This window comes from Alexandromys fortis, unplaced genomic scaffold, assembly GCF_014885135.2.
Source record: "Alexandromys fortis isolate MF-2015 unplaced genomic scaffold, M_Fortis_MF-2015_v1.1 scaffold_21, whole genome shotgun sequence".
Classification (NCBI taxonomy): domain Eukaryota; kingdom Metazoa; phylum Chordata; class Mammalia; order Rodentia; family Cricetidae; genus Alexandromys; species Alexandromys fortis.
This window is the reverse complement of record NW_026067905.1, coordinates 3,595,969-3,621,696: the sequence shown is the minus strand read 5'-3', so window position 1 is coordinate 3,621,696 and position 25,728 is coordinate 3,595,969. Positions and strand designations below refer to the sequence as shown.

At 41.9% G+C, this 25,728-nt stretch overlaps 1 protein-coding gene across 14 annotated transcripts in view; it reads left to right on the top strand.

Annotated features, from left to right (window-relative positions):
* Window positions 1-25,728, top strand: part of Plekha5 (pleckstrin homology domain containing A5) — a 162,789-nt gene that overhangs the window by 85,726 nt on the left and 51,335 nt on the right. For 13 of the 14 annotated variants that reach the window (XM_050135174.1, XM_050135188.1, XM_050135177.1 and 10 more), the window contains 6 exons: window positions 9,161-9,244; window positions 9,950-10,070; window positions 10,694-10,798; window positions 12,486-12,558; window positions 17,113-17,213; window positions 20,737-20,852. In XM_050135174.1, coding sequence (XP_049991131.1) covers window positions 9,161-9,244; window positions 9,950-10,070; window positions 10,694-10,798; window positions 12,486-12,558; window positions 17,113-17,213; window positions 20,737-20,852 — 600 coding nt within the window. Of the gene's footprint in view, window positions 1-9,160; window positions 9,245-9,949; window positions 10,071-10,693; window positions 10,799-12,485; window positions 12,559-17,112; window positions 17,214-17,241; window positions 19,395-20,694; window positions 20,853-25,728 lie in introns of those variants that run through there. The other variant, XM_050135187.1, reaches the window with a different exon arrangement.

Sequence of the window (25,728 nt, the reverse complement as noted above, 5' to 3'; positions counted from 1 at the left end):
GAACAGATGGGGCACACACAGCTCAGACAAAGACGGTTTTGAGGCATTATGACATCAGAGGTCACTGGCTGCCACCAAAGTTCAAGTGAGAAGGGTCTGCTGTAACTTCTTTTTGAATGAACAGGAAATTAAATCTGACAGAAGGATGGTAAGCATAGCTGTAGGGAGATGACTCGCTGTGGACCTACAAGATTCCCTGGCTCTAAAGTAGTAGAAGGCAGTTATACTTGGAAAGACGCTGCTGTGGTAACTCAGATGGCTGTCTCAGCCCTTTTCAGGCTTCCACTCTATAGTTCATTCTCTTGTGGTAAGCAGAACAAAACATTGGACATATTAGATGCTTGAGCACATGTCAGCGTGAATAACTAAAGTTACGAAGCAAGTTAAGAGAGAAAAGAATCTCTGTATTCGAGAGATCCCATCTTACTGCAAAGGTCCAAGCCTGACCCACAGACCTAGCCAGCTGATAATCTTCCACACCAGCCTTGTAGGAGTCAGTGTCTCCAGACGCAGGACCCGCACTTCTGCCCTCGTGGATAGTTGTCCCCACTCTACTCATCTCCGAGAGGAAGTGGGCCTCACTCAGCTCTTGCCCTGGGTACCCTGCAGCAATTGGTTGGTGACTAAACTGGACTGTAAGTGCTGGGTAAACTTTACTCTGCTGCCCATATTTTGTCTAGAGCTCTGTTACTTTTTGTCGCTATGGGCTTGCTTGCGTTTGAGGCTGTGTTGCAGGGCTCACTTGAATGAATGAAAAGCAATAGATGAAAGGAAGTTGATCTTGTTTCACATGGGCGTTATTTGACTTATGCTCATGAGAAAATTGTTTTAATACAGCTCATGTAGTTTTCTAAAAATAAGTAAACACTGTAGAGTGAACAATAAGTGAATTAAGATGCTGGAGAGTTGGCTCAGTGGTTGAGAGCACCTGCTGCTCTTCCGGGGAACGCATGTTCAGTTCTCCACATCTACATGGCACCTCATAGCCATCTATAACTCCAGTTCCAAGGTGCGCAACTCCCCTTTCTGGCTTCCTCGGGAACTGCATGTACACGGTACACTTAAATACTTGCAGACAAAAAACCATGCACATGAAATTTAAAACTAAAAAATTTTAAAAGACTAGTAAATTAAATCATTAACGTTTTTCTATTTGAATTGTATGGTTTACTTGGCTCTCAAGTTTGACTCTTAAGAATGCTTCCTTCCCAACAAAGCAGTCAGAGTGCTTTAAACTGTGTGGTTAGTGTGTAGGGTAGAGGTGGGTTCCGTGTCTAGAGTGAAAGCCTAAGAACTAAGGCTTGAACTTGGTTTTTTTTTCTAGTTTGCTGTTTGCTTCCTTCCCAGTGGTACAATAAATGTCTATTTAATCGATGTTACTAAGGACTATTACTAATTAGCATTCATTAGGGAGTGGTAGAGTTGTCTGAATTCATGAAGTTATAGGTTATATACTTTTAAATGCCAAATTCTTGCTTTTAAATGACAAAGGGAATATTGTTGAATGTTTCTAGTTGAGGTTCTAAGTTTTGTGACAATATTTTTTGTACAAATTTCTTTGCCATTTTTTGAATAGTCCTTTAAACCACTGTAATATACCCCGTAATCATTTTTATTGTGCTATGTGGCTTTGTATGAGCTTTTCCACTCTAGGTCAACAATAACTTCTAAGCATAGGCTGCATTCCTTGTCCAGGAAACTGTAGTTGTCTGTGTCATTTTATTTCATATTAAAGATGATGCAGGTAGCCATAATCTTTTAAATCAAGGAAACACCCGGTTGTATTTGTCTTTAGCAACCAATTCTTCTAGCACATTCTAGTTCAACCACGATTTGGTAAGGCGTACTCATTAATATGACTTGATGCTACCAAACACTCTATCCTTCCAATTATATGTTGTTATTTTTCTTTGGTGCACATTTTACATGAAGAAGTAGTTACATCGATGTAGATTAAAGATCTTTCTAAAATGTCTTAGGATCAGAAAAACATGTGTTTGTAACAGGCACAGAAATGTATTTGGTAATTTGCAATGGAAACTTTAAGAAGTAGATAAGCTGGATGTTCTGTGTATGTGCAGCCCCCCACTCCAGCACCAGCACCGCCCACCTTCCCAGGGTGCACAGCTGCAGTGCACCAGTGCCTGAGGTGTTGCAGGCTGTCTTCTCTCAGGGGATGAGTTCTACCCATTACCAGAAACGCCATGGCTTCAGTTTTTTATACTTGGCAGACAATCACCCTGTTTTGTTTTTGGTTTTATTTTTTTGTTTGTTTGTTTTTGTTTTTTTTCTGGTTTTTCAAGGCAGAGTTTCTCTGTAGCTTTGGAGCCTGTCCTGGAACTAGCTCTTGTAGACCAGGCTGGCCTCAAACTCACAGAGATCCGCCTGCCTCTGCCTCCTGAGTGCCGGGATTAAAGGGTACGTCACTATAACCCAGCCATCCTAAATTTTTATGCATATCTTAAATTCATATTTCTATCTTGACCGTACAATGCTAGCTATTTTCATTAAGACAAGCATCCTAGCCAGGTAGTAATAACACACAGCTTTAATCCCAGCACTGGGGAGGCAGAAGCAGACAGATCTCTGAGTTTGAGGACAGCCAGGGCTACCCAGAGAAACCCTGTCTGGGGTAGAAGGGTAAACATCCTAAGTCGTACTCATAACCAGTTGTCTTTGGGTAAAGGAGTGGGTTGGAATTATTTTAGTCTTTTTTTTTTTTTTTTTTGCCTTTAATTTACCAAGTGGTCCAAGATATAGCCCTGTTGTGACGCTCGGGTGAATGTGACAGGAACATTTTGTCTTTGACTAGCATAGTGCTAATTGAATTATTCTTGAGTTACCTCAGAGTTATTTAAAATCTATTGCAAGTGTTTCTTTTTATAGGTATATGTAATGTAAATGCTATTTTTATTTTTAAGATCTTTTTTGGGGGGCAGTTTATACTCTCTCTGGGGTGTGTGCTCTCGGGTTCTGCTTTGCTGTTCTAGTCCTTAAGGAGACTTTCAGCCTTCTGCTTGGCTCCTTGCAGCCGGCTCACGTTTTCCCACCCAGCTTTAAGCCCCTTTCCTGGGTTAGGCCAAACCAGATTTTCAGTTCCTGTTGGTGTGACGCATGCCTTGGTGGCATTTGTACTCTGTGGTACCTGTGATAGGAGAATGTGACATAGCATTTCTAAATCTGCTGTGGTGATAATTTTCATTGGAACAGCTGACTAAGAACAAAATGGCTACAAAGCTTGAGAGCATAGCAAGACGGGAAGGCATTGAGTTTAAATTAGATGAGAATTGGAGGTTTCGTGATAACTGCTGCTGTGGTGAGGCTGGTGGCGGGGCCTGGAGGAAGCCTAGCAAAGCGGTGTCCTAGTCTGCACTCCCTGTCCCCGGGGGAAGGGACCGACTTCTGAGCAAATTGTGCTGCTGCCTGCCCTGGGTGCCATTGCAGCAGCCGGTGAGGGCAGGACCACAGGGCAGGGGAAGCTGTAGAAAGGATGTGGCCGTCTGAGGGAAGGCAGCCGTGGCCGGTGGGGGTAGACGTGGTGGGTGGGTCAGCCTATACAGTGTAATCACGACCCCACTTCAGAGGAACTCTTGGACTGTCAAGCGCAGGTCCCTAGTACAGCAAGACCACAGTGCTGTCACCGTGAGAACTGCCACCAGTGACCGCTGTGCCCTGCTGAGAAAGAGCCGAGTGAGGTTCTCACACACTTGGTCTCCCTCCTCTCTCCCAAGATGTCAGAGGTGATCTGTTTCCTAAATGCGGGGAGAAGGGTGGGAAATAAAGGGTTAAGCCCCAACGAGATCTGCGTGGCAGGTAAATGAATCCCTGAGGCTAAGCGCAGGTCTGGAAGCTTAGAGCTGAATTAAAGGTCTTTGGAACTGCTGTGGGGAGAGGAAATGAGGATTTGCTTCGTGTGTTTCTAAACAGTTACATACTTTGCATTGCTAACTGTGTGGTTGCTTTGCCGCATAACCCAGGCTGAAGAATTGGATTTTTCAAGAAAGTCAGGGTGTTTCTTTCTTTTCTGTTCTGTTCCTAAAATTTTGAGTTTAATTGTAGGCCCAGTCTCTTATGCCAGCTTATTTTTAGTCTGTAAATAAGTTGGTAAAACAGTGATTGTGGTGGACAGATTTCAAAATAATATTTCCCTCCTGTTTGTTAATGAAAATAAATAGCTTGCTATATAAAGCATTAGTGAATTTTCCACTTAATAATATAAACATTGTCTTGAGCCAGTGTTGAATTCATGAATTTAATAACTAACTAGCTGCTACAGGCATGGTTTTAAAGCTAATCACGTTTCATTGTCAGTGATGGTGGTATGAGTTCTACTGATAAACATCTCTAACTTCAGAGCAAGCCAGAGAATATAACTGCCTTGTGGTGTCTTGTGTAACAGCCTTGAGCTGTCAACTAAACTTGAACAGCATATGAGCTCTGGTGCTCTTTGTGCCGAGTAGATGTGTGTACAAAATGGGCTGCACGCACACATCTGGGCTGCTGGCTGCAGGCTTCTGCCCTACCTGGGAGGAGCACAGCGACTTCCACGGTTCCCACAGGCCTCTGCCTCCTGCTCTCACAGTCGCAGGTGTGTGGTGACCTGTGGGTCAGGCTCCTGGAGCAACGCGATGCTGGCTTTGCTAGTGGTTGCCAAAAGAGTTAGCAGGCTGCAGCTGCCAAGCCTCACCATGCAGTCCTGTTTTGCTTTCACTAAATCAAATCCTTTCTCTCTCCCTTGAGATGATTCATAGGTCATGTGGACTCACGTCTTAGCTTAACGAGACCAACAAGATCTTTGGGGCAGTTTTCTAAAACATATACTTTTTTTTTCTTAATGGTTGTATTTCCAGCTTTGTTGCCAGTTACATTAAAACACCACCGCCCAAGAAGCTTATAGTCTATCATTACAAAGATCACATTAGCTGTTATTGGCAGCGTAGTAGCAGTGGTTTCACTATCTGCTGCAGTCACTGAGGTTAGCCGCATACTGTAGTTTGGATGCTGGGCATCCCTCAGAGGCCATTTGAGGCTTGGTCCCTCGAGTCCCTATAGGGAGGCAGTGGGAAGTAGGACCTTTCCGGAGGTCCTTAGGTCATTGAGAGCACGCTTCCACAAAGGGACCCTGCTGGGCCTTGCAGCCAGGGGAGTAGAGCTTGCTCAGCAGGGTTCTCAGCATGAATGTCCTGCCTGGAAGGCTCTAAGCATTGGAAGCAGACAGTTAATTAGTTGAATCACCAAAGTTTTCTCTTAATTAACAATCTGAGATAGTTTGTTATAATCACAGAATCAGACGAGCACACTATGAAATAAATTGTTTTTCTTAAGACAACAAAAGCAAATGATTCTACAGGGAACTTACAGTACTAAGAATAGCCAGAAGATAGATATTAAAACGTTTTTGAAACCATGAGGCACAGCCTCAAGAAATCTTATGTTGTGATTAAATCATCTTCCTGACCTTCCCAAAACTTGCCAAAGGATGGAACTGGCCAGTTTGCCTTTTCTTTCCTTAGAGAGTGTGCAGTGGTTATGGTCTGCTAGCGGGAGTCTTTTCTTTACCCCACACGGAAAGCTGCTGTGTCCAAGAAAGCCTTGCACTTCTCTTCTCTATCCGAGATACCACCGTGTAGTCTCACTGATTTAATTTCCTCCGTGTGGGTTACAGATTAGCCATTAGGCTTGATTGGACTGTGTGGGCTTATGACAGTGCCGTTATTGCTGCTGCTGCTGCTGCTGCTGAGTTAGGCATGGACTTTGCTCTATTTGCCTGACAGAACTCTAGAGAAGAAAGGCTGTGGCACATTGCCTAACCCGAAAAGTAAATGCCAAGAAAAACTGCACTCTGGACTGTTACAGTCGGTATACATGGTACAGGGACACTGTGGTCAGTTTGAGCCTAATAGGGTACCCACGTAAAAAGGACAAGGTAAACAATAAGGATGAAGTCCTGGGGATTGAATCTCGGGACCTCATGCAGGCTACCTACTGCTCAGACACCCCTCCTGTAAAATTCTGTCTTTTAATTTGGGAAATAGTCCTTACCCATACGTACTTGATTCAAAGAAGTCATTATGTACTAACTTGTGCAGCATTTATATCTGCTCCTCTTAGTTGGTTTCTACACTCTAAAGAACTGTGCTGTGTGGCCCTCACTTGCTAACAGGCTTTAGAACAAGGTTTTTCATTTATCAGTAGTCTGAGGGGTGAGAGTGTTCCTTCAGTAGTTCTGGCTCATATCATTTTAGAAACCAGAAATTTGCTGGGCAGTGGTGGTACACTCCTTTATTTCCAGCACTTGGGAAACAGAGGGAGGCAGAACTCTGAGTTCAAGGCCAGCCTGGTCTTCAGAGTGAGTTCTAGGACAGCTAGGATAGTTACACAAAGAAACCATGTTTTGAAAAACTGAAAGAGAGAAAGAAAAGGAAACGTATAACTGAAGTATATGGTTTTTTTTATAGGAATGTCCATGTCATTCTGTTGTGTTTAGAGAAATGCAGGATAGTGAAGAAATGCTTCCCACTTAGTGGAGCTCACTATCAAAGGCTGTGCTGTTGCCAGGCAGGTTTCTCTCCCTAGGCACAGGGGCCTTTCAGGGCTGCTTTGATGTGGACCACTCTCCTGCACATGATAAAATGTTTAGCATACTGTAGACTCCACCTACACCCAGTAGATTCCAGTGACAGTTTCCAACATGCAGAAGATGTCTTCTATTAAATAGACACACACAGAGAAAGACACACACACACACACATGCGCGCGCGCTGCCACCCACCATGACCGCCCTTCCACCCCCATCTTGTTCTAGGGGGAAAGAGGAAAGTAGGAAGCACCTGCCATCGTTGTCTTTAAGTGCAGCTTTCCAACCTTGCTGCAGTGAATTTCAAGACGAGGGAACTCATTAGTTCCATGGCTATACGGGTTTTTTTTTTTTTTCCAAGTCTTAATTTTTTTTTTTAACGTAATGCTTTTGCTGGTTGGTTGGTAATTTCACATAATGCACCCCGATCACACCCCACTCCCAGTCTTCCCAGGCCTTTCCCTCCTCCCCCAACAAAAGAGTGGGGGGGGGTGGGAGGGAGAGAGTTGTGTTGCCCATATACTCAATGGAACATGGTCAAACTCCCAGTGGCCAGCCCCTTAAAGAAAACTGAGTCCTCATCAGAAACTATCAACTGGAAAACTATACTTCAGCATCTTTGTCAAAATTTCAGAGTTTCTGTCTAGGCTGTTACTTTTGGGGGTCATGGGTAGAGTGAGGTGGGGCATGGGGTTGTCACAGAAGTGTTCTGTGTCCTTCTTTCACAATTGTGAGTCAAGACCTGAGTTTTATCCCCTTTTGCAAGACTTCTCTTAGAGACACAAATTTACATTTAAAAAAAATATATCTTTTCTACTTTCTCTTTTCATTCATGGAGAGTACCAGATCTCTTGACAAGTTTAGTTTTGTTTTTGAGTGGTACCTCTGGCTCAAGCAGAAAGCCTAGAGCATGCTAAGCATATATTCCACTCCTGAGCTTCAGCAGCAGCCCAGAATCTAAATGTATGGAGACTGAGGAAAAGGCTGGGTGCTGAGAGCATTTGTCCTGTGTGCATGAGGACCCGAGTTCCCATAGTATAGCACACACAAATGCTGGGTGTGGCATATCAGAGAAAGACAGATTCCAAGAGATTGCAGGGCAGCCAGCCCAGCCTAAGAGCAGGCTTCTGGTTCAGAGAGACTGTGTCTACATAGTAAAATCGAAAGCAATAGAGCAAGATGCTAGAAGTCCTACATGTATACACATGGCCATGCACAGCATCACACATATGCGTGCACGCGCACATGTACACACACACACACACAATCAGGCTGTGACAAGTCCAGAGTTTGTGGAGAAAATGGGTTAAAAGCAATAGTGACACAGGAATAAGGGTGAAATCTCATGGAGCTGACAATCCAGTCTTCTAAGTTAGGAAAGGCAGAGGCTGCTATAATAGTTTTGCCTTTGAAAGGGAATACAGTTTGCTTGAGGAAGTGGGCATTGTTGGGCGGGCTTCAGCATATGAGTTACTGGCAGGTGTTAGAGTGATTGTCTAGAACGGAACATGGAGTTGTATCATTAGGTATGGTGTGTTTCATAAATACCCCATGAACTAGAAGCAACTGGTGGGTATTGCGTGTGTGCAGATGTTTGTCTTATCAGTTTTGGTGGCTGTGTCTGCTAGATGCAGTTTTCTGCATTCGTAGGGGTTTTCCACAGATTAAAAAAGAATAGTGTTTTTCCACAGATTTAGAAACAAAATGTGTAAGCAAACACAAGATTTGTGCTGTACTCAGTTCATTCTCTAACGTATGAAGCTCCTTGGACGACATTGCCAGACACATTACAGTAGAACCAGGGATATTCTTGGTCTGATTTTGAGCCTTTGGAAGTAAAATCAAGACCAAAGCAAACCTGGTGAGCTGTGGGAAAGAATGGCAAATACAGTGTGAACATGTGGTTTGCAGAGAAGCAGGAGACACATTTGGTAGAACCGAGGAGAGGAATCTTTGTCTCTCTGCCTCTGCAATCTGGATCGGTTACCCCTGCTTTGTACCAAAGACAATATTCAAGAGCCATAGCTGGATACCAACTATCTCTCACAAGGCCAAGTGGGCACCCATTAAAGAATTCTGCATATTAACACAGAAGGGGGGGTAAGAGAGGGTGGCGCTGGTGCATGTGACCAGAATGTAATATATACATATGTGAGGCTGTTAAAGAATACGTTGATTTAAACATACGCTTTATTCTTAGCTTTATGGGAGCATAGTGTACTGATGCCCCTGCGGTGTTTCCTCTCTGAAATGCGCCAAACTTGGGCCTGAATTAAAGGAGACTGTCAGATGCTCATTCTTTGTGTCTGTGGCTCATCTGAGAAATATAAGATACGATGGTAGCTGCCCTGGTCAGCAGCACTTTGTTCGTGAAGTATTGAGATCTCAGACTTGGTAGTGCTGAGTCTGTGCTCTGCACTCACCGCAGCACACCGCAGCAAGCCGAGAGTAAGTAAGAGCTGTGTGTGCTCAGTGGCTTCAATGTCAGAGTTTTAATGTAGGTGCTTGACTGTAAACTATTAGAGAAATGTTTATGATTATAGAAGTATCCCACATAATTCATTTTTTCTTTTATTCTTTCAGCCACAATGAAAGGAAAGTGACCTGCAAGCATCCAGTCACAGGACAGCCATCCCAGGATAACTGTATCTTTGTTGTGAACGACCAGTAAGTGAAGAGTGTCATGGCATGCTGTCCTTGGAGTGGGATTGCTGTGACCCATGTATGACACACGTATGACCCAGCGCAGTTAACAGCTTTCTTTATCTGGACATATGCAGTCCGATATATCAGTGTAAGCTGTTTACTATCGCAGAGAAACATTTCCTGAGGAATGTAATTTTAGAAGCTCTTTCTTGAGAACTCAAATTCTGGCTCTCAGTTCTGGAGCTCAGGATGCCAGGTAAAGACATCTGCAAACTTGGTCTGTTGGACTGAGTGGAGCTGTTTTCTCACCTACAGTCTAGGGTTGTAGTAATTAACCATTTTCTATCAACTCCCACCATTTCCTACATTATATGCCATAAAACTGTTCAGCTATTAGTTATTTATAACATTAGAATAGTTAACATTGTAATTTGTGTGTGTGCACGTGCAGATGCATGGAATTGAGTCCACAGCCTTGTGCATGCCAATCACGTGGCTCAAACCCTTGCATTGATTTTTTTTTTAATTTTTCAATTTGGATGACCAAGACTATCTGCACTAATGCTTATGAGCTATAAGTAGAAGTATTGGTTTAAAGTGGTAATAGCATGAAGTATAACTTTACGGTAACTCCTGTTGAAAAGCAAGTCGCCTTTATAACTTGGGGAGGCCTTGCTGTGGCGCTCTTCACAGGGACAGCAGGCTGCAGCATGGGTGTCTTTTCAGGACTGTTGCGGCCATGACATCTGAAGAAAAGAAGGAGCGACCTATAAGTATGATAAATGAAGCTTCCAATTACACAATGGCTTCAGACTATGCTGTGCATCCCATGAGCCCTGTGGGCAGAGTAAGTGAATCTGCTTAGTGTTAATTTGTTAGAAGTATCCGTTTGTAGCTATTGCTACTACTCATTGTAGACTTAAAATTGGAATTAGAGAATGATAATTACATTTTTATTATTGCATGGTACTAATTATAATAGTAGTAATGGCATAAAGAATAGCTTCAAATATAGATTAACAAAATTTTAGAGGCCTGCATATCTTGTAGCTACTGAGTGGAGATATTTGGTAATTTTGTAAACATTGTGGATGTTTATATGAGAAAATGGGCCTTCTGTTCAATCAACTAAACTTTTATATATTCTTTATTTTTGTAAGTATAAATTTACCATCTGTATTTCAGATTTAACTTTTTTGAAATTCATCTTTCTGTATAGTAAGAAGTATTTCAAATTATTAAATTTTGAATCAACTAAACTTTTAAGGGCAAAATTAATGTCGTAACCTAGAAATTACATTTCTCTGTGTACCGTTCTTATACTTGAAATAAGCCTGCAAAAGTAGAATTATAATTTTTCCTCCAAATTATCAGAGAAATCTGGAAAAAGATGAAAATTATAAAAGTAGAGAAAATCTTAAAGCTGCAACCCTTAATATTATATGTTTTGCCCTGCTTTCTCCTGTTTAGACATCACGGGCCTCCAAAAAGGTTCATAATTTTGGAAAAAGGTCCAATTCAATTAAAAGGAATCCTAACGCCCCTGTGGTGAGGCGCGGCTGGCTGTATAAGCAGGTACTTATCTCCTCTCGGATAGGGTTAAAGCGCTACTGTCGGGGAAGCTGGTGACTAAGGATTTTTATAAATGAGGGATTCGTTTTTACTGTTTTGAAGCTGTGTTTCCTGTGGGTTTCAGACAGTGACTACCAGTAACTGAGATGACACCCAGCATGCAATCTGCTACCTGCCTTTCACTCTCTCTTATCCCAGGCAGTCATACCAGTTACCTGACCTGGTCATTGGCACATCTCATAGATGTTTAAATGTCTCCTTAGAGTCCCGCAAACGTGTGGGTACCCCATGGCCACTGAATCTAAAAGCACTTTAAACCAGGCTCGTTGCCCATGCCTGTAATCCCAGTATTCGGGAGGCACCAGCAAGGCAAACAAGTTCAAGGCCACATTGGGCTCAATTCCAAACTCAAAGAAAAGTTTTTTTAATTACACCAGTGGCTTAGTGATCTTGCAGATCCATTTCTTTATAGTCAGTGATTGACTTCTGGTGGCCCTAATAACATTTACTCATTCAAACACATAGTACATTTGCTGTGCAGTATTCCTGAGATGCTGCTTCCCCGAGAACCATCCTGAAGTCCATGCTCAAGCATCTCTGCATATCTAGATTGTAAGAGGGACTCTGTGTTCATCTTACCTGCTCCCTATAACCCGCAGATATTTAAGTAGCTTGACACCGTTAGACCCACTGGTGGCCAATGGCCACTCAGTAAGACAGCTGCAGATGTTGCTTCTCATTCCCACGGTTGGACCTTATGGCACAGTGTTACTGGTGTGAATGTTTAGCAATGGATATGTGACCTTAAAATTTTTGTGGCTCTCCTGTCTGATCCGAAGAAAGATCCAAAGGACAAGCATGTTCCCCTTGGGCTTCTGGTTCCTCCTCCATTTTAAAGATAAACATTTTACATTTAGGATTTTTTTTCTACCTGTATTTTTATCTCTATCATTTTAAGATCACTGTTAGATTAGCAAGAAATATATTATTAAGAGTGTGATCTCATTTGAAGCTGATAGTTTTATGAAGTAGATCACTTAGTTTTAGCTAAAGGGACGCAGTCTCTTGCAGGATAAGCAAAACCTAACCACAGATGGAAGAATATTTACTCACTAAATTTATCTACTAAGGTTTTTCATTCTTGTTCATTTTAATCATCTTACCCTTCAAATAATTTCAATGCACATGTTTTGCTTCTTGTTGGTGATTAACATGTTTATTAAACGTGGTTAGCAGAGTGAGTCTGTACACCATTTCATGCCCCCATTCTCTCCTCACGAGCTCACGTGTTCAGAAGAGTGAGTTTCAGGTGGCGTCGGCCTACTTTTTATATGTCAGCACCACTCTTCAGAGAATAGTCAGCTTACGACCATCTTAATTAACATAATACAAGTCCCTGAAAATTTTTCCTTAGTAAGAATATAAAAATTGTATTTATTTATGAAGGACCATGTGACTTTCATACATATAAGTATTGTGATCAAATCAAGGGTAGCATGCCGGCATTCTCAAATATCCATCCTTTCTCGTGGTAGAAATATTTTTTCTGGCCTTTTGAAACATGCTAGAGTTACCTGGCTATGCAAGTAACAAACAGATCAGAACTTTTTGATAGGCCTTTTAATTAGGTTGTGTTACATGCATATCAAAATGTATATCAGAAGTATCTTCAATCTGCTGTTTAATGCAGGACAGTACCGGCATGAAGCTGTGGAAGAAACGCTGGTTTGTGCTTTCTGACCTTTGCCTGTTTTATTACAGAGGTGAGTTCATCAGCTGCTGAGTATCTTAGTCCATGACTGCAGTGTGTACTAAGCAGTAGCTGTGTCCTAAAAGACAGGAATACTGTTGCTGTTTACAGATGATGTCGAGAAAACCTTTCTTCACCAAGCCAAGGTTCAGAGTCCCTAGAGTATGGCAGAAGGCAGAGCAGGGCTGGAAGCAGAGTGGAAACAGGGTCTCACAGTGTGGCCCTGGCTGGAGCTCACAGTGTAAACCAGCCTAGCCTTGAGATCACAGAGCTCCATCTGCCTCTGCCTCTTGAGTGCTGCCATTACTGGTGTGTGCCACCACACCTGGCTTGAAGGTTGCTGTGATTTTGGTCTACTTCCTGTATTCTGATTTTGTTTTCTGCGAAGAGCTTAAGAATAGTCTGCCACTCTGTCTTTGAATATGGCACCTAGAGATAAAGTCCTTGGTTGGGTACTTGGTTTTGGAGCTGGCATATGACACTGTACCGGAGCTAGCCTGGAACCAGTGAACTTGCTTCAGCCTCCTAGCTTCTGGGATTATAGACATGACCATCACTGCCAGCTAAGGCTTTTATATATGTTAATTTTGTGAGCTCTGGCTGTGGATTTATAGACTGCCCATAGCTGTGATTTTATCCAAGTGAGTGTAATGTCAGGAATTATTATAATTGGTTGGAAAATGAAAAAAAATGCATTATTGATATAAATGTGTGTGTACATTTATGCATCTATTTGGGTTGCTTGTTTTTGTTCTTTTGAGACAGTCAGTCTAGCTTAGTCCAAGCTACCCTTGAACTTGAACTTCCTTCCTCAGCCAGAGTGCTGAAAAATCAATGATCATTTTCTTCCAACATGGAAAAGGTTATATGAAAGACACAAAGCAGACTCTTAGTATTGGCACTGAAAACCTGCAGGGGTTACTGGGAAAATGCACCCCTTCATTCTCCTTGATGGATATGAAAGATTCCTTCTGGTTTTTCTCATTAGGAAATTATGAAAACAAGCTCTCATAGTGTATTTTTTTTTTCTCACAGTGTTACCTCAAATTCCTGAGTTCAAGCAACCCATCCAGCTCCACCTCCCAAATAGCTAGGATGTGGGCAGGCTCGTGCTACCTGTTAGGAATATTTCTAAGAGTCTCTCTGCCAACGCAGAATATTCCAATTAGACCAGATTAGACTGAATCTGGTGTTCCCTTTCTGAATGGCAGCCTAAATAGCCTATGGGAGTGGTCCTGACCCTCCCTAGGGGGAGGGGTCAGTGCTTGGCAGGTTTTCCAGAGGGAGGAGGCTTCCCAGCCTGGTATTACATTCCAGACTCTTTGTATAAGGGTAACAGAGCTGAGGTGATGCTTAGGACCAACATTTTAGGCCTTTTTGGATAAAGGGCCATTGGCTCAAGTCCGGCTATTTCCTGTGGGCATGGGGCGACATGGGGGAGGGGAGAGCTGGGAGTTGGTGAGCTCACGTTAGGCGAGAGTTGTGGCTGGAGTGGCATCCAGTTTACTGTCAGCCTGGAGTCCTCAGGCAGCTGCTTTTTGAGGGTGATGAGAAGGCAGGTGGCTAGGAGAAAAAATATTGTTATTATTGGCCCTATAAATGGGGCTAGCCATGGGAAGTCATTAACTGTCAGAAGTGCTCTGGTTGTATAGGTGAGGCTCAGGTGTATCAGATACAACCAGATTTTAGTTGGCAGGTGTCCTTGATCCAGGAGAGTTGGTACCAATGATGAAGTCCCAGGAACTGGTGCAGGTGTTGGCATTGTCTGGAGAGTTTTGTCTTGGCCCAGACAGCAGAAATGACCAGAAAATGTGCTTGAAACTGGTTGGGGTTAAAATAGGCTCTGGAGACTCTTTTTTTTTTTTTTTTTTTTGTTGCCAGACCTGATTTTTGATGCAAAAATAGAACTTTTTTTCAGGAACCTGTAAGTATCTGTCATAGCAAAAGACTATTACTTTTAGGATACTCATGAAACCTGTTAAATCCTGGACTTTGAAGCCTGCTAAAGAGGCACACTTGTCTGTATTTTAGCAGGAAGCTTAACAAATAAAATAATGAGCTGCCAGTACGTTTAGTTATCAAATGCCATTAGACAGATCTGGGAGGGATAAATGAGCAGATATGAGGTAGCTTTTTAGCTATGCAGGCAATTCCTCCTTGTCCTTGGAGAACACCAGTCTTAGAAGCAGTGCTTGCCATTAGCTGTTGAGTATAAGAGGGTCCAAAGATTTTTCATGTCGGGGGAAGATTTAGTCTCCCTGTCTTGGCAGGATGAGAAGATGGATTCCCTGAGTGAAACATCTAGGAAGTTGAAGAGGTGGAAGGCCGTGGGTAGCTTTGCCAAACCCAAAGGCAAAGCCTGGAGGAGGAAGGTCTTTTGAAACCATGCATCTTCTTGGAGCAGCTATTGGGTGCTGTGGAAGCTGGCATGTCTCTGTGTTAGAAGCTCTTTTGTTAATTGCCATACTCTCAGATCTGTAGAGGCATCTGAGAGTTTGCTGCTTCTGATTCTGGCTGGCAACTCCTTCTCCTCCTTCCCAGCATTCCCTTAGTCTAATTCAGCTCCTAATGATATTCTTCCTAGCTATAGGCCAGTCAGCTTTCTTATCTTTGTGAGTATAAAGTTTTACATCTAATTTGCCTTTTATTATAACTAAGGAAAACAATAAGTCTAATTATTTAGTCTTAAACTTAAAAAAAAAAAACAGAAGGGTGTAACGTTATGTAGCAATAGTGACATCTGGCTACCTGAACAGTCATCAAAACAGTTCTTTTGTTATGTTGGGACATCTGTCTTTTGCCTACAGGCGTAGTATATCTGACAGACGTATGTGAGAAGCAGGGAATTTTGAAGGATTATCCTACCTTGTCTTGGCAAAGTTTGGCAGCCACTTTAAAAAAAAAAAACAAAAACAAAAAACATTCTTCTGGTTCAGTTTGAACAGTAACTGTCAACAATCAGGGCAAGAACAGTTTCTTTGCCCAAATGATTAGCTTTTGCCATGAAGAAAGCAAACTCCATACAGAGGTTCTTCATGCCCATCATTTTTTGAAGCAGACTGGTGCTGTCAGGAACAGACATGTCTCACTGTCATGAAAAACTTTAGGTTATTAAATACTTTAAATTCCATATTTTGTAGGTCTTTGAAGTGTTTGAAGACCATATATATCTATCTAAATATATGTTTAGTCTTGAAAACATACCTAATATGACTACAAGCTTGATTATATTGATAACTATAGATTTGATTACTGTTTTTAAATTATGCATTACATTTTTAAATGAGTTGCATAAACACAATACCCCAAACAAGAGTAGAAACATACATATAATGTAGCAAAAATAACTTTAAATTTGTATTAATTAACCAAAATTCATACTAATGTAAAACATTTTGAGATTAGCAGTTGTTTTTTAGATTAAAGTAGATTCAATAATCTATCCTTTTTAGACTTATTATTGATTATAAATGCTCAGCCAATGGCTCAGGCTTGTGTTTAGCTAGCTCTTATAACTTAAATTAATCCATATTTTTTATCTACACTCTGCCACAAGGCAATACCTTTTTTTTTTTAAACAAGACAAGTTCAAGATAAGATGAAAAGTAGAATATTTTCTCTTATTTTGCCATATACAAATGGACTGGATATTGTAACTAATTCTTACTTGATAACTGTCTTTGGTGTGTGTGTATATATAATTTTACTATGTTAAGGTTAAAACCTTCCTTTTTAAGTAGACAAAAAGAGGGAAATGCTGTGGAACAATCTCTGTACACTGTAAATAGGTGTTGCTCTTATTGTTAATAAAACGCTGATTGGCCTGTAACTAGATAGGATTTGGGGGCAGAGAGAATGATGGGAAGAAGAAGGGTGGAGTTGGAGAGGTTGTAAGGCAGACTCAGAAGAAGCAACCTGGGAAGTTCACAGATGAGGTAAATGAGCCTTGAGACAGCACATAGGTTAGTAGAAATGGGTTGATTTAAGTTGTATAGAGCTTGCTGGAGACAAGCCTGAGCTATCAGCTCATTATTTATAATTAATAATAAGTCTCTCTGTGGTTGTTTGGGAAGCATCTGGTGTGACAGAAAAGTGCACCTACACATGAGTTTATCAGCTAGATGCATGGCTTCATGAACTTGTCTGGTGGATCCATAACAGTGACAATGTATCAGGTTTCTCAGACATCTCCAAACAACAAGCTCTTTGTGGGAGATGAATGTTCAGTCGTTTCCTCAGTGTGGTTTATGTGCTTGCTTTATAGATCTGCTGCTCAATACACCAGCTTCACTGTATGTCTTAGCTATTAGTAAAGTCAATCCTGAAGCTCCATAGCTTTTAATTTATGCAACTTCTATCTCATATTGGAAATACTTTTTCATGTCAACATATCTTTTAACATATCTTTGTACATGTTTCCACCTCTGAGTGCCAGTCCAGGGAGGATGGGAAACAACATGAACTACTAGAGCTGGGGGGGAGGGAGGGGATATGTGTGAGGATACAGGGTGAGTGGCGAAATTCCCAAAGAACAAAAATTCTAATGAAACACTTAACTTGTGTTTAGATGAGAAGGAAGAGGGGATTCTGGGAAGCATCCTGCTGCCTAGTTTTCAGATAGCCATGCTTACCTCTGAGGACCACATCAATCGCAAGTATGCATTTAAGGTAAGGAAAGGAGCGTGGTGTGTTACCCTGTGAAACTAGCAAATAGTTGCTGGGGCTGGAGAGATGGCTCAGCTGTTAAAGGCTAGGCTCATAACAAAAAGAAAGAAAGAAGGAAAGAAAGAAATTAAAAATAGGGAAAATTAAAACAGATGCTGAGCCATAAACTATTGTAAAGGAAGATCTTCCTGGTAGTAAGGTTTACATTTAAAGTTTATTGGTGGTGGCTCACAATTATCTGTAACTCCAGTCCCAAGGGACTCAATACCCTTTTCTGGCATAGACAGACATGCAGGCAAAATGCTTATGCACATAAAATAAAAAAAAATTTAAAAAGCTCATTGGTTAGTGATGGTACAGCCATGCCAGTGAATACTGTTATTGTAGGAAGCGCGTGCTAACATAGTCCAGGCTGTGTTTTCAAATTTTCTCTACAGAACAAGCATGACAGAGGAAACACGATGGAGGACTGTGGCTAGATAGACTAGTGGGCATTGTTCTCTCAGTTACTATTTGAATTTTGTCAGATGGACTATATGGGAAGAGCATTGGAGAAGGGTCTCTTCATGACATATTTACAGATTTGTATATGAGTCTCAAAGACGATCTCAAGTGCATAATGCTCATCGCCCCCGCGGAAGCCATCACTCACCCACTCATCTTGTGCTACTGCTGCTGTGAAAGCACACCTTAATGCTGCTTTAGTGGCGAACTTCTGTTTTACAAAAAACACATTCTTTGCTTTAAGGTTATGGTTAAAATAAATTTCAGAGGTGACCCATCTTGGGTTTGAGGTTTGTTTTATTTTTCCCTGGTTATATATACTTTTAATAATCGTGACAAATTTTAATGTGGAAATTTTGTTTTGAGAGTAAAGGTGCAGGGGCTAGACAGATTGATTGCTCAGAGGTTAAGAGCATAGGCAACTGTTCTAGAGGTCCTGATTTCAATTCCCAGCAACTGCATGGTGACCAAAACCATCTATAGTATGATCTGGTGCCCTCTTTTGGCGTGCAGGCACACATGCAGACAGAACACTGTATACATAATAAATAAGAAAATAAATCTTTTTTAAAAAAGAATAAAGCTACAAATGACAAAATACACTATCAATGAAAATGCTTGTGTCTTTCCAAAATGCATATAATTTTAAACTTCATTTAAAAGAATACTTAAGAATGCACTGGTGTGTAATTTTTGCTAATTCATATATTTCATTAGTGTTATTAACTGTGAAGCTAAAAGCAGAGGAAGGCTTAAGCAGGGTGAGAAGGTGATGCTAGAGCAAGGCCCGAGTGCAAGGGAGTAGCCTCAAGTGTGAGTCAACTAGCACAGCAAGCTAGTGTATAGAGCATGGTGGCATGAGGAGCAATTGAATAAAATCGGGACCTGGAAGTGTACCTCAGTGGCAAAGCGTCTCCTGTGCATAAGGCCCTAGTTCAGTTTCCAGCATCTCAAAAGCACCGAATGCAGTGACTTCAAATAAGACCTTTGTAATTACATGTCTAGAACTGCAGTGCTCACACTGACTTGGCCATAAGCTTAAATTTTTTATCTGCTAATAAATTAAGTAAATGTTTATTGAAATTTTTTCTCTTTGAGGGAAATTTTATCTATACTCTTAAATTCCTTAAAAAAAAAAAAAAAAAAAACAAAACTGCAGTATGAAAAGAAAAGGCAGGCTAGAGAGATGTCTCAGCTGTTAAAGGCTAGGTTCACAGCCACAAAGAAAAGCATTCTGCAGGGCTAGAGAAAAGGCTCCGCAGTTGAACGCACACAGGACTTGGGTGTGGTTCCTAGCACCCACATGGCAGATCACAAGATCTGTTTCTTCAGTGCAGGGGATCCAATGCCCTCTTCTGGCCTCTGAGAATACTGCTTGCATGTAACATACAGACATGGACACAAGCAAAACAGTACCACATAAGAACTTAAAAAGTAATAGTAATAAAAATCAGTTAAAGAATGTTTTTTAAAAATCTACAAAGTTAAAGTAGCACAGAAGTGGCCACAACTTCTGTGGGTCTGGTATAGTTTCTCTATAACTATTAGTTTAGTTTTGGTTTTCTTTTGCCTGTAACAATAGTAATTATTCTTTTAACTTCTCTTTTGTGGTGTTTCCCGTAAATTTTGAGCTACTATATGACCGCATTTGTTGACTTTGAGTCTGCTCTTATCGGCATGGTAAGTAGGAACTCCCCGGTTTCTGAACTAGTGCATGGTGGGGTGGCTGTGTGCATGCATGGTCTGGCTTCTGTTGTCTCAGGGTGGGGACAGGATCTTCCCACCACCGGCCCAGTTTCCTCCACTGATCACAGATATGGGCAGTGTTACCAAAACCCACTCCCGAGAGTCCAGTGACTGCTGATTGTTTCGGCACCAGAGCACTTGAACTGTGTCTTGGGCTACTTCAGCAGTTACCTCTGACCTCACCGTGGAGATCTGTTAGTTAGGACATTGCAGTGGCCGCTGCTTATTGGCTATATGTGTATTGTAAGTATTCTAAAGATGTTAAGCCGGTTTGCTCTAGGGGAGAAAGTAGATACAAGACGTTGACGGGAAGGGTGTGATTCTAGATGTAGAGGCCTAGTTTACTACTTAGCAATCAGCTGCTTAACCGACCTTTATTCATTCGACCAAGTCTTCAGGTGTCTAATGAGAAGTAACCAGAGGGTTTCTAAGTGGAACTTGCGACTGTTTGCTCATCCCACGCTTGTCTGCTGTATTTTGCCGTGTCTGTGCAGTGACCTCCCACAGTAGTGATCTTGCCAGTGTCCTTACGCTGTTTTCCTCCCGGTTTTCTGATAAAGGTGCACCATAGACAAAGACCCCAGTGGGGGTTTTCCTCCTCTCAAACTGCAGGTGTTTGCAGTTTTGTAACTTGAAAACCTGGAAAGAAAACCTAGAAGGAAATGCCATTGGAGTCATTTATGCACACATGTTCATACACCATCTCTAAAAGGCGCAAACAGCATTGCTTTTACAGAGTAAAGACATTGCTACCGAGCAGCAAGAATGCTTGCATGGGCTTTCCCGTTTTGTTGCTGCTCACTCTCTAAAGCACACCTCACCTTTGTGTTATTTTATTTTGTTTTTTGAGACTGGGTTTCCATTCTGTCCTAGAACTCACCATGTGACCAGGCTGGCCTAAGAGTCACGCTCAGCCTCTCAAATGTCATGCCTGGCTAGAAATATTATCCCTGAATGGGAAGATATTGGCTGCACCGAATTAAAATGGTTGGAGTTGAGTGAGTGGGACAGACCCCACAGGTGTATTTTGAACATACTTCCTAGAACACGTGTTTTTGTAGCTTTGAGGTATAGGCAATTGAAGAAACATTCAAAGGATAATTAATGTAGCTGCTGGGGTCAGTATGTATGTTCTCTCTTAAGTCATGTCTGTGTCTTATGTAGAAGACAAGTCTACTTTCTCTGAAATTCCGTAGTAATGATAGCTACAGAGCCGCTTTTTCCTCTTTTTCAGAATTGCGTGTCATGATCAAGTGCTGGTGTCGTTTCCACTCAGGCAGCCCATCCGAACATGCGGACCTATTATTTCTGCACTGACACAGGGAAGGAGATGGAGCTGTGGATGAAGGCCATGTTAGATGCTGCCCTGGTGCAGACAGAGCCTGTGAAAAGGTACAGCTTTGCAGGGAAGCTGCAACGGCCCAGCCCCCATGGTAGTCCTCCCTGCCAATGCCATTGTCACAGTGCATGGGTTTCTCTTGGCCTCTTTCACGGCCTTTGTCAGTGAAGACCCCACCTGCACTTTTATTTCGCCTTTTTTCTTGCCTCATTTTCATCTGTCAGTGTGCATGGGTTACTCTAGAATCCTAACATTCAACCTGAATGTTCTTTCTTCTTACAGAATTACCTTTAATTTCCGGTGAGTACATCTTCTTATTACCTTAAAGCTATACAGATTTGTGCGCTTCATGGGAGAATTTTTTTTTAAGAGCCTAAATTATAGACGTTAATTTCATGCAGTTAATTTTATTGTGTTCTTATCTTGTATTGGTATTTGGGAAATAAATAACAATAAAAAATTCTGATAAGCTTTATTTTTTTACTATTTTCTGGCTAATTCTGATTATTTTATTAAACTCCAGAAAATAGTTCATAGAACATTTAAATTATTTCTAAATATGTCTACTACTTGATGAGTTGAGCCTTTCCTTTAAAACTGTAGTGCTCAGATTCCTGGCTAAAACTGATCCTAGACTTGTTTGCTTGAAGATAATGGGTCATATTAATGTTACCTGTTATACTGAGAATCAGCCTACCAGACATGGTGGCACGCACATGTATGTGCACATGCATGCGCTACAGTGTTCTTGTGGAGGCAAGAGGACAGCTTCAGGAGTCGCTGCTCTTCCTTTCGGTGCATGGGTCCCAGTGACCACACTTAGCATCCACCCACTGAGTTGTCACTGGCCCATGGCACACACTTATAATCCAGGCATTCATAGGCGTAAGAGTCTCAAGCTCAAAGCCAGCCAGGGCTGCATCACAAAACCCTGTTTCAAAAAGAAGCAGACCTAATCAAAGAAAATTTGTGTCTCAAACTGCAAAAATAGAGGTTGAATGGATAGGCTTTTCTTTCTTTTTCCCCCGGACACAGGGTTTTTTCTATGTAGTCCTAGCTGTTCTGGAACTTGATTTGTGAATCAGACTGGCCTTGAACTCACAGATCTACCTGCCTCTGCCTGCCAATTGTTGGGGAATACGCTCCTTAAAACTTGCTATTATTTTAAGGTTTATAGTTTAGTTAAAGTTTCCAGTCAATGATACTTAAGTTCGCATCTTATATAAGAAAACTGCTAGTGCGTACATTTAAAGGGATGTGTGTGTGTGTGTCTGTCTGTCTGTCTCCCACTTAGAGACCAAGCCCCATGATGCATACTACTTCAGTGTGCATTTTAGTAGTCTTTTGGCATGTTGTCTGAAAGACTGAATTGAGGCTTTATTAGATATTTGTACTTTTTTTTTCCACGTAGCTCCTCAAGTCCTGGAATTCTTTATGCAGACCAAGCTGACCTCAAACTCAAAAAGATAAAGATTCCCCTGCCTCAATCTCCCAAGTGCCAGCATAAAAGTCTTCTGCCACCAAGCCCGACTCTTATTTGTACTATTGTTTTTAAAACCCAAACCCTCACTCAGGTACCCAAGTATGGAAAGGAACAGGTTCTGGGTTTGCTGGTGATGGTGGCTGTGCTAAGGGTCAGACCCAGAGCCTGTGCCTTGTGTATGCTAGGCAAGTGCTGTACCAAAGCCACAGTCCTAGTCCTTGGCATCCCAGCACTAGGGTGGTGGAGGCAGGATGTTTCAGGGCCAGGACCAGTGAGTGTTCTGTGTGGGTAAAAGTGTTTGTCTCCAACGCCTGATGGCCTGAGTTCAGTCTTGAACCCACAGGCAAAGGAAATGACTCTACAGTATTGTCCTCTGCCCGCCATATGCACACCGTGAATGTATGCCCCCCCCACACACACAAATAATAAATAGTGGGTTCGTGGTGGAACATGCCTTTAATCCCAGCACTTTCAAGGCAGAGATGGGCAGATCTCGATTTTGAGGCCAGCCTGGTCTACAGAGTGACTTCCAGGACAGCCAGGGCTACACCGAGAACCCTGTCTCAAAAAAAAAAAAAAAAAAGAAAGAAAGAAAGAAAAATGGCTTCGTGGTGGAACATGCCTTTAATCCCAGCACTTTCAAGGCAGAGATGGGCAGATCTCGATTTTGAGGCCAGCCTGGTCTACAGAGTGACTTCCAGGACAGCCAGGGCTACACCGAGAACCCTGTCTCAAAAAAAAAAAAAAAAAAGAAAGAAAGAAAGAAAAATACTAATCATAATTATAATAAATAGAATGAGAAGTCACCGTATCCACATACAACATGCACACCCACTTACCATACTACATTGAGAGAAAAAAACAGAGAATCGATTTTAATCTTGTTTCTCTTTCACCTTGTACTTAGAAAGAAAATTGAAAATATGCAAATTTATCTCTAAGTAAAGCTTCTAGGAATTTTTTAAAATATAGAAATTAGAGTATTTTATTTTCAAGTAGTTTCTATACTCTATGTTATACTTTTTGCAGTTTCAACTTCCATTTTTTGTTGTTGAATTTACTAGTCTAACAACTGGAACCAAGCGTGGTGGTGCACCCCTGCAATCCCAGCACCTAGAGGGGAGCCAAGCGTGGTGGTGCACCCCTGCAATCCCAGCACCTAGAGGGTGTGAGAGATGGCTTATTAAGAGCAGTACTAACTACTTTTTCGGGGAACTCAGGCTTGATTTCCAGTAGCCACACAGAGGGAGGCTCACAGTCATCTGTGATTCGAGTTTCAGGGATCTCCTGCCCTGTCCTGGCCTCCAAAGGCAAGGAGAAGATATGGATGAGTCACTTATTCGTGACCCCATAATGGGTTTGCAGGCAGTTTTGTTACTGTGGTTTGTCCCTTAGCCAGCTGGACACCTCCTCTGAGCCCCGCCGGGAGGTGTCAGTCACTGTCAGTCACTGTCACACCACAGTGTAACACACCCTCTTCTACTCTGAGCTGTTGGCTCCATTATGTTTAGACATTCAAGATTGAAAGCATCTTACTTTGATATTTAATTTCATAAATCCAGTGAGATGTTTTGTTTGATTGAAGTAAAAGTAATGGGGTTTCTTTGCTTTGTGACTCCAATACTTAAAACAACCAGAGCATATCAGCTAAGAGATAAAACAGCCCGGTGGGGGAAGGCAGAGTTGTGGTGCTGGATACCAAACCTAAGTCCTTGTATGTTAGGTGAGTACTCGACCACTAAGCTACATCCCCAGCCCCAAACATCCACTACTGAGCCCTGCAAGGCTTGGGTCTAACAACCTGACTGGGGTGACTAGGAAATGAAGAAAAGACAAACACATACAGAAAAGATGGGGTCCAGTGGGCCATGCGCCCTCATGACACCAGCTTCCGAAACAACTTAGAACTGCAGCATGCTTGTAAGGCTTGCAGGCAAAACACTCATAATCTTTTCAAAAAGGTAAAAGAAACACACTGAGTTTGTGTACTCCAAATGTGCCTGGTGCCCACAGAGTCCACAAGGAGGGCATCAGACCCCTGGAACCAGAATCAGGCAGTTGGGAGCTTCCACGTTGGTGCGGGGCATTGAATCTGGGTCCTTGGGAAGAGCCACAAGTGCTCTTAACACTGAGCCATCTCCTTCCAGCCCCCTCAGTGTTTTTACTTTGTGTGTGTATGCTAGGCATCCAGCCCCTGGTCTCTCTCATGCCAGGCAAGCACACCATCTCTGTCACTAAACTATACCTCCAGCCCTGTATTTTTATTGTCAGTTGACATACAGTAATTGCACATGTTGCTATAGTATAGTAATTATACACGGGACATTTCCCATGTATACACTGCAGTATCAGACTGGGGTAGTTAGCACAGATGTCATCTCACATGGATCATTTCCTTTTGCTAGGGCACTAAAAAATCCATACTAGTTATTTTGAAAAATCATTACCAACCATAGTTGCCTTATAATGCTGTTAAGATAGAGAAATGTCTCCTCCTATTCTGCTATCTAATCCTCTCTCTCCGCCTACCCCTTCCCTGCCCCTCCTCCCTGGCTGTGGAACTACTTTTCTGTTTTTGTTTTTTTGTTTTTTGTTTTTTTTTTTTTGAGGTCAATATTTCTAGATTCTGAGTGTAAATGTGAGGCTATGATCTTTATCTATCTGGATCAGGCATATTTCACTAACATAATGAACTCTGGGATATTCATATGGCCACATTTTGTGTGTGTGTTAATGTTAGAAATTCTGTATCCATCCATTGATATATACATTATATTTCTTGACTTTTGTGAAGATTGTTGTGCTGTATTACAGCATGTAAGTGCAGGAATCTCCTCACCAGACTGACTGGATGGGTTCCCAGGAGCAGGATGGCTGGATCATAATGCATTTCTCTCTTCCTTTCTCTTTTTCTTCCTTTCTTTCCTTTTTCCTTAGTTTTAATGTTTTGAGTCACTGTCTCATGTAGCCCAGGCTGACCTCAAACTCAGCGTAGAAAAGAATGACCTTAAGCTGCGGTCCTCCTGACTGCACTGGGGTTGAGGTGTGTATTCCCACGCCTGTCTTCAGATAGCAGCTCTGTTTCTTGGTTTGGAAGAACCCCTATAGTAGTACCCTTTGTCTTAATGGCCAGAGAGGTTTCCTATGTCTTTGATGTTCTGGCTTACGTACCACTTTCTTAAGTCAGGGACATTTCTCCTGGTTTATGTTCTCATAGTTTTTTGAGTCAGTTTTGTTCCATTTAAGGAAGCATCATACAGCCTTACTTCTCTCCAGTGATAAACCTTTGGGGAAAATACTACAATTCTAGCCTAAAACAGTAGCTGCAGTTGACTGGACTTCGTTTTACATTTTTTAAGATACTCAGCGTTCATTGTTAAACAACCTCTCCCTGTAGACGTCAGTAAATGTTTGCTGTCAATTTCTTAGTGGTTTACTCTTTGAAG